This window comes from Cynoglossus semilaevis, chromosome 14 (genome assembly GCF_000523025.1).
Source record: "Cynoglossus semilaevis isolate Cse_v1.0 chromosome 14, Cse_v1.0, whole genome shotgun sequence".
Lineage (NCBI taxonomy): Eukaryota > Metazoa > Chordata > Actinopteri > Pleuronectiformes > Cynoglossidae > Cynoglossus > Cynoglossus semilaevis.
In genome coordinates this window covers 5,460,492-5,469,462 of record NC_024320.1, presented here as the reverse complement: position 1 = coordinate 5,469,462, position 8,971 = coordinate 5,460,492, and the positions used below count along the sequence as shown (strand labels likewise).

At 38.8% G+C, this 8,971-nt stretch overlaps 1 protein-coding gene across 2 annotated transcripts; it reads left to right on the top strand.

Moving 5' to 3' along the window:
- Nucleotides 1-1,671: 1,671 nt before the first annotated feature.
- spp1 (secreted phosphoprotein 1) lies at nucleotides 1,672-8,283 on the top strand. Of its 2 annotated transcripts, none has more exons than XM_008324623.2 (8): nucleotides 1,672-1,888; nucleotides 4,750-4,814; nucleotides 4,919-4,963; nucleotides 5,041-5,115; nucleotides 5,587-5,652; nucleotides 5,792-5,923; nucleotides 6,014-6,349; nucleotides 6,976-8,283. In XM_008324623.2, the coding sequence occupies exons 1-8, from the start codon at nucleotides 1,687-1,689 to the stop codon at nucleotides 7,357-7,359; spliced, it is 1,305 nt and encodes a 434-aa protein (XP_008322845.2). In that variant the 5' UTR covers nucleotides 1,672-1,686; the 3' UTR covers nucleotides 7,360-8,283. The 2 variants fall into 2 exon arrangements, with proteins under 2 accessions (XP_008322845.2, XP_008322844.2); XM_008324622.2 differs by having other exon boundaries at nucleotides 6,014-6,355.
- Nucleotides 8,284-8,971: the final 688 nt, after the last annotated feature.

Here is an 8,971-nt window from a genome sequence, read left to right as displayed (position 1 = left end):
TAGGTTAAAAAATGTAAAAAATGCCTTGGTGTCTGGACCTGAAGCTGACAGTTACTGAGAGTCTATGATAAACATGAGGCGCGATGAGCAGAAGTGTTTAGTTTCATATATTTATTTATGTTTCGTTACTTTCATTGGAAAGGAGAAAATGTATCTTTACTCAAGTTAATGACACACCCTGATTCTTAGGGTCAGTCTTATATTGTGTTTACACAATACATCACGAAAATAATGTTATATATTCACTATCTTCTTTTTTCAAAATAAGATACAAAATACTGAGAATCAGCTACTACATACTGTATGGAATAATGTTTTCAGACCAAAAACATCAGTTCTGAATCTACAGTCTGTTTATTTCTGTTGTGAAGAAATGAATTCATCACAAATCTGCACTGTGATATGTCAAAAACAACAAAACAAACAAATCAAATAACTAAGAATCAAATGACTCTTACAGTTTCACCAAACTAAACTGAACCACTCTAAACTCTGAGGTTTCATCATTTATTGCCTCTGATCAAGTTCTTCAAATTCATTTTTTAAATGTTAATAAACAGAAAAACTCTGTGTCTGGATTTTAGCCTCTGAGCTAACTGCTGCTAAAGCTGCTTCACACTCACTCAGTTCAGTTTCTTTAAAAACTTGTGTTACAGCTTTAAGATACTTTTAACCTCTCTTTTTGGAAGTTTGGTTTAACACAAATGTTAGGTTGCGCCAGTGTTTTTATCCACAGATTAGTGAAGACATGTTGTGTTAGCGCCTGTTAGCTGTTTTTAGCTCATATGCTAATGTCTCAGCTGCAGCACGAGACTGTCTTCTCACTATATAAACAGCTCAGTGTAAAACATGGCCACATCATATTATTGTCTATTTCTATTCTAAACTTTTAAAATCGCATTAGGTTAACAGATTAAGATTAAAAACCAATAGTTTCAAATCCTGTCAAATGTATCAAAACAATAATCATGAGAGCCACTTTTATCAGTGTCTATAATGTCCAACCCTCCCGAAAATATTACTGCACTCAAGTCCAGAGAGAAAATCAGTAATTACTAATTTTTCATCATAGCATGTAGGACCTGTTGTCTCACTACTGCCTCCTCTGGTCAGTTTGTGTAATTGAGGTAAATCTGAGCATCAACTCCAACATACTTTGTCTGTGGACTTTGGTGTGGGACTGTTTATAAACAACACTTTCCCGTTAGAAAAGTGATATAAAATAATCATTACGGCGTTGAAGCAATGCAAATTTGAGCTGATATAGATGTTATTTGCTCGGTCTCTTGCTTAGTGGATTAATCTGACTTTCTCCGTGTCTTAACTGTGGATGTTTTCATGTGTGCAGTGTGTCATTATGCTAAACAATCACACTGGAAGTGAATCATTCTGTTTATTTCTAATGTAACTTTAAACTAAATCTAACATTTAGTTCAGCACAACATTTTACTTTAACTCAGATTTCACACACATGCACACACACACACAGTCAGATGATTCTCTGTCTATGAGGAAGCTGAATCAGTGTCACACACTTGTCTCTATCTGCTGCTGTTTTTTCCCTTAGAGCCTGCCACTGCATGTCCTTAAATTAACTCCATACACACCAAACCCTAGTGTGTGTGTGTGTGTGTGTACCCCCGCACCACCACCGCCACAGCACCAACCACAGGAAGAGTGGGAGAGATGGAGAAGGCGGTTAACCTCAGGAAAATCACAGACTGGCAGCTGATTGGCTGCCGAGGCGAAGCTGCAGCGTTTATAACCAGAGCAGCAGAATCAGAGAGCAGCAAACATCTGCAGCATCTTCATCATCAGTCACCACCGAGAAGAGGAGATAAACTAGAGACACAGAGAACCACTCGAGATTCCTGCAGCAGCAAACCAGGTCAGATTTCAAGAAATCAATTTGAAATGTTTTCTTTTTTGCACTGGAGAGAGTCACTTCTTCTGTCCTGCAGCCTGTGAAAAGTTTTTCACTGACAAACTAGATGCAGATTGTAATTATTTGAATCTAATTGCATTATTTTTTGGGAGGTAAATTAGTTCAGTTTCCATAAGGGAGGGAATGTAAAACAAACAATAACAATGTAAATTACAGTGAATCTAGAGTAAAATGTTATTTGAATGCGTTTGTATTCAAATTAATATAAATATTATTCTGAGTGTTTTGTTATTTGTACTTCCTTTTTTGCATGTTCAAAAGCAATATGTTTTATTGCAATTCACAAAATCTTCTTTACAATTTAATGTTGTTTTTAAACTTTTTTAAAGATTTACCAAACCTTTTGTATTTCTTTTAATGACAAATAAATCCATATTTATATCCTTTATATAAATGATAGATTGAAAAAAAGAACATTTTCATTTTCAAGAATTTTTCCAATTAAAAAAACAACTAAAAAGAGTGCCTAAACTGGAGTGAATGATCTTTTTCATTAGTGTTACAGTGACACCTATAGGTCAGGAGGAGGAACTGTTACAGAAAGTTACAGAAAGTTAACCTCTGCGTTACTTGTGTGATCTGACCAGAGATGGCGCTGGTTAACCACACAGTCTGTATGTATATGTGTGTGACACACACACGTACAGATGTACAGTGGTTTTTAATTGAAGAGCAGAAGAAAGTTTTTAAAAACCTCAGCATCTTCTTCAAACCCCAGCGTTTCATTCTGGAGCAAGAACTAAAAAGTTTTTACTTCAAGTTGTCTTTAATTAGTTAAATAACAAACATGAGTTGATCTTCACTTGTCTAAGTAGTAGCTGATACTGGTAAAAGTGAACTAACTGTCCACCTGCTACCGCCCATGTTTGGCTACCATTTTTAGAGGCTAACCATTTGCAGGTTAACTTTGACATGTGTTGTGGCCAAGTTTTTCTGTTTGTTGTCGGTTAGTAATCACTTTTCCTATTCTAATTTTAATTTAAATTCATAAGCCACTTTTTAATGGACGTGTTTTGATGAGGTTTAGTTGACATCTTGTTGGAACTAAGAGATACTACTTAAACTGTAAATTGATGTCACTACTGTAAACTAGATCATACTTGTTCCCCACAAAGACAGAAAATCAGTCTGAACACACACACACGCACACATACATTTGCAGCCATAGGGCGTCTGTTATGTTTCTGTTGTGGCTTTTCCACTTATATCCATCTGAATTACACAGTATAGGACAAGGCAGTCATTAAAGATGGAGGACGACACTCCCACACACGCACACACACACATACTCACACAAAGATGACAAAATCAGAGCAGATATAGATATATGTGTGTGTGTGTGTAAAATATTTTTGGAATAGTAGAACTTTACAACAGTTAAAGTAACTGTAGCAGTGTTACTACAGTGCTGTCTGGGGGTGAACTGTGTAAAAAAAAATTTAATAAATTTAAAAATACAGGTCACCCAGCTGAGGCTATTCAGGAGGATTTACTGACAAAAGTCAATGAACCCATGCTAACATATTTTTATAAAGTGTAAAAATCTGTCAGCAGGGTCATCGTGATTATTTTTTGATAATTAAAATACAACTACAGTAAATAAATGCACATGGAAAAGACTCTTTTCTTCACATGATGTAGTTGTGTCCAAAACAAAATATAAACAGACTCTTCCGTTGGCTCTCCACAGTTATACTAATTTGTAATGAATATAAAAGTATGTTTTGTTATCTGAATATGTTACAAAATATGTTATTTTCTGGTTTCATTATTATAAATCTATTTTTTTTCTAGCTCTTCTTTGTGTTTATACACATTTTGAAGTTGAATATTCTTGTGGTTCTTATTTGCTCAGGACTTTTTTTTTACAATTTTCAACGTAACAGTTTAAAACGTGGAATTTGTCGTGACAAATGACGCGCGCGTATCTCTTCACGCTCATTAGAGCGAGGGGCTAATGACAGACCTAACACCTATAACCTGGAAATAAGACTCCAAAATGACAACCCTCTCTTCTCTACTGCTTCAACCTGTATGGAATTTTAAAACGTTTTTTTTTTCTTTCTTGCTTTCTGTAAACCGTAAATACTGTTTTTGAGTTCTTTTTGCACTTTGATTGATGAAAATGTAAACTAGTCTCTGGGGTAACTTTTAATTATTCTGGTTTTGTTCCCTGAACTCCTCACATGGAGGTTGGTCTTTTTCTAAATTACACCTCAGAAATGATTTTCTCACATCAGATCACAGGGGAAACGAGGCGTTCAGGGCCCTGCTCTGTCATTTAACCTGTAATGACTTCCTGCGACACACCAAGGTCTCAGACAGGAAGTGACACCGATTGTTAGGGGTCATGTGACCACTACAGACCTTATTTTTTGGTGAAAATCTGTGTTGGCATCTTGGGTGGGAGGTGGCGTGGGGGTTGAGGTCAGACAGAATGAGACCTCCGAGCTGCAGTTAAAGAGAAGATGCTGGGTGATGACACCGCTTTAAACGCCAAAACCTGTCTAGGACCACAGACTGTGGGGACTGTACTGCAGCTGTGTCCCAGTTTGTGGGCTGTAGCCAACAGGACCTACTGTACGTGGTTTAAGGCAGAGCTTTTCTCTGGTGGCTGAGTGATAGGAGGTCATTTTAAAATGTGGACCAAACCAGCACCGTCTCTCTCCTTGTTGGTTATATTTTAGTTCATTCTGTGGAGAGACTGTTCTGCTGCATTGTCAGATAGCTAGGATTTGGCTAACATTTTAGTTCAGTTTTTAATAATATTCTTGAACGTTTGTCTTTTGTGATGAACTGTCTAGACTGTGACACGATGAAAGTGGCTGTGGTCTTCATCCTGCTCTTTGCCACAGTTCTCTGTCGGCCGGTGAGTGCGTCCTAATATAAAGAACATGTCATAAGGACTGAGTTAAGATGATTTTTGTCGTGAGAGATTGTCCTTCTCCTGAATTGCCATGGTTTGTGTTTTAGGCGAGGAGAGTTTCTGTCAGCAGCTCTGAGAGTTCTGAAGAAATGGTGAGTTTGTGGATAAAGAGCAGTGATGGTGGTTTTAGGTTTTGTGGCCGTGCTTAAATAAACTGTGTTCTCCACAGGTGAGACGACCTCCCCCTCGCTACATGAGGAAACCCGTGGCCTGGGGTCCTCGTTTCCGTGCAGCACAAATACAGGTGAACTTCTTTTATATTTATATTATTTGTCTAAGAAGTTAAGAATTTTTTTTCCATTTATCTTCATTTTTAACGGTCTGTCAGATCTTTTCGTCTTTATGATGCTATTACTAAAGAGTTCTGTGTAATTTGAAGTTGAACAATTGTTGTTAATTATTCAACCTTAATGTTTTTAATCACTTCCTGCTCCCACCGTAATAAAAAAAATCATTGTTATTAATCAGATTTTCAAATTGTACTGTATATACAGCCCAACTTTTAGGATAACGTTTACATCTGTTACAAAACCATCACACTTTTGTAAAAATAAATGAAAAGCATTAATGGTTAAAAAAAAACAAAACTATAAAATGTAAAATAACAATTAAATAATAATAATGATCAAACATTTGAACATTGCTTGTGGAAACACTGGCTCAAAGGAAAAAAAAGAAAACTAACCTATTTTACCGTATGTCTGCGATGTTTCAGAACGTTCCAGCAGTCTCCACAGCTACAGAATCAGATGAGAGCAAGCAGAGTTCTGAGGAAGTTCAGGTGAGAGACAATGTTAGTGAGATACTGTGTGTTCTAGGGTAGAACCCAAAGAGGTTTGGTTTTGGTTTAAATGTAAATATCTGAACTTTCACCTTAATGTTGAGCCAAGAAAGCTTTATGTTTCTGTTCCTGACCACAGGTGGCAGCAGAGGCTCCGGCTGTGGAATTTAAATTCAGCACCTTCGATGCCACAGCTGTCCCTGACACAACCAGTGAGGACAGTAAAGACAGTGCAGACAGTGATGATGATGACGATGATTCAGAGGAGAACGTGAGCAAAAAAAGTTCAACTCCTAACCTAAGTCTTTAACTCTGTTGGAATCTGCAGTCTGAATTTTACCTTTCCTCTCTGCGTTTCCAGGACACAGATGAAGATGAGAACGACTCCAACGACACCTCCGAGTCAGGAGAATCCTCCACCGTCGCTCCCACCGTCGTCATCCCTGTCACAGATGAACCTGTGGTAGAAACCACCGTGGATCCTCTGGAGCCGACCATCGTCACAGACACAGACTCAGGACGTGGAGACAGTCTGGGAGGTTACCCCAGTGACTACAAGTCCATCTATGTGGAGGACAAGTCCTACCATAAGGTTCCTTCTCCCTACAAGTCCTACGAGTACTACGACAGCGGGAAGAAGACGGACTATGACAAGAGCAACGGCAACGACGTGGAGAAGTCCATGAAGGTGTACAAGGTACAGGTTAGTCTTGGAATTCTGGGGGAGATTTGACGGTGAATTCCAAACTGAATCTAACTCAGATTGACCCGGAGACAATATTCACTTAACAATAAACATCTGTGTGAACCTCCTTCAAAGGTCAAAGTCCAGACTCTGTTGTCTATGTCCACATAAGACCAGACTTTTGGTTTTGGACTTTTTGTGATTATTGGGCTCATTTAATTTTTGTAATTTTTCATTGTTGTTTAGATTGTTATTGTTTTTTCATTAGGGATGGCTCCATACAACAATACAATGCAAAGCTAATTTGAGCATTTTGGCTAGGTATCGGATCATACAAATATTTTTGACCAATATGGGACTAATACTGATCCTGAGTATCAGATTGAACAATCTCTATATTTCATATTTCTATGCTACAGAACCTACAAACCTACAGGTGTTCTGTCCTGAAGGATAGTAATCTGTTGGATCATTTCATTTCAAATATGAATTCGTATTTTTAATGTTATTGGCAAACAAATATTTCTGGGTTAACATTTATCTGTAATGTTTTCTGTGTCATTAATTAAATTATTATTTAGAAAATAAAATTCTTTACCATCTCAGAGTGTAAGTTGTATCTACTGCTCTCCCTGCAGGCTATCCAGGTCCACTCTGACCTCCTGGAGGAGGACACCAGCACTCCTGAGGTGGAGAGCCAGGGTCTTGACACTTCCTCTGACGTCACACAGGACCTGCAGATCAGCCCTCGTCAGGCGTTTGTTCCAGAGGAGGAGAACGCCAATGACGCCACCACAAGTGAGAGCGAAAGCTCCAGCGCCACCCAGGAGGAGGAGGAGGAGGAGGAGGACGAGAGCGCCAGTGCCAGTGTGGATTCTGAGGACGAGGACAGTCAGAGCAGTGAGGAGGCCACGGCTACACCCGGCGCCGCTGACAGCGACTCAGACGAGAGCGACTCAGACGAGGATGGGGCGGTGCCTCATGTCACCACTGATGTGATGGTGGTCATCACTGCCAAATAAGCCACGCCCACCTAGGAAACGGAGTGGATGAAGGTGTCCCATTCACATACACAGGTGTAAACAAACCCTCAGACTCTTACTCTTTACTTTCTTCTTCTTCAGGGTCAAACAGACGCAGAGGTCAAGGTCAGAAAATACATCAGAGAAAAACTATCCATAGTTTTTATGGTCCAGTATTTATGAGGTTATCCACTTAGGTCAAAGGTCAAACAGCATCTCACGATCACATCCCTTTCTTTCAACACAGCCAGTCTGGCCCAGTTACAGGGCAAACAACCCATACAGTCACTAATTATGCTACTCTGCCGTCCAACATCTGGTTCCCAGAATATGTGGGACACATCTCAACCAAAGTGTAATATGACTGGCTGCATGATGGACCAGAGGAGACAGGCTTTTAAAATTTCTCCAGAAACGTGGTAATGTTCTCCAGGCTGCTCTGATTGGTCCTTCTCTGCTTTGTTCATGAGTGGTGGGTGGAGGTGACACCACCACAGCTGCTAACCAGTCAGGTCCACACCAGCTTTCTGGAGAACTGATCCACCAAACGAACCAATCCTGGGCCTTAACTCCTACCTTCAACCTTCTCTCTGTCTTTGTCTCCGTCTGCAAAATGTCACATTTGACCCACACACACACACGCACGCACACACGCACACACACACACAAACAAACACACATGTAGCACAGCATTTAACCGTGAACTAACACTGTGGTATAAACTCATTCTTATTATCTGCTCTTGTATCAGTACTGACTGTATTTAAACATGTTTTAACTGTTTCACTCACACACACACACACACACACAGACGTTCTCTTGCACACGTCCTCTCTACACTACATGTCCTTTGTCCAGCAGTGTTTACTGTGATGTAATGTATTTCTATGATATTAATATTAATAAAAGTCTTTTTATGTAAAAGTTGCTCTGGCCTGTTTTTGTTGACGTGTTGACGTTCACTCCATTCACTCCATTCACACCACAGCGGTGGAATCTTCATGTGAGACAGAATGATTACATTCACTTTAAAAGGCTGAAAGAATTCTACTCTGTGAAAGAAAACCCCTGTGAAAACACTGCAGTTATATTCTTAGAAACCATTCCTTGACAGATGAGTGTTGGGAATTAAAACATCTTAAATTATGAGAATAATTTGAGTCGCGTCATTGTTTTTTATATTATATTTTTTATATGTTATTTATATTATTTTTCATAATAAGGTTTACTACTTTATTCTACTGAATTTATGACATTATTCTTTTTACTATTTTACATTTTTTCACTGTCCCAGTTGTGACGACCTTTGCTGCTGAAGCTGCAGATGATGACGTTTCTCCTTATTTGAGATTCTCCACAATTCTTATTTGTAGGCAAGAAATGTTTACCACTGGCTGCTCGTCTCTTATGTCTCCCTCAACATGTCACAGTTTAACTGATGACTTATTGCTCCCCCCCCCCCAAATGATGATTTATGGACACATTTCTTTTATATCACGACTTCAAAATTATTATTATAACTTGATTCTCTTATTTTTTTGTAATTGTATAACATCTCCACTAGATGGGGTAGGAACATACTATATGACGTCGAATTTCCAAGACAAAACGA

Coding starts and splice junctions, on each gene's coding strand:
- spp1 (XM_008324622.2), top strand. CDS start 1,687: ATGGAGAAGGCGGTTAACCTCAGGAAAATCACAGACTGGCAGCTGATT. Junction 1,889..4,749: donor TTCCTGCAGCAGCAAACCAG/GTCAGATTTCAA, acceptor TGAACTGTCTAG/ACTGTGACACGATGAAAGTG. Junction 5,653..5,791: donor AGAGTTCTGAGGAAGTTCAG/GTGAGAGACAAT, acceptor TCCTGACCACAG/GTGGCAGCAGAGGCTCCGGC.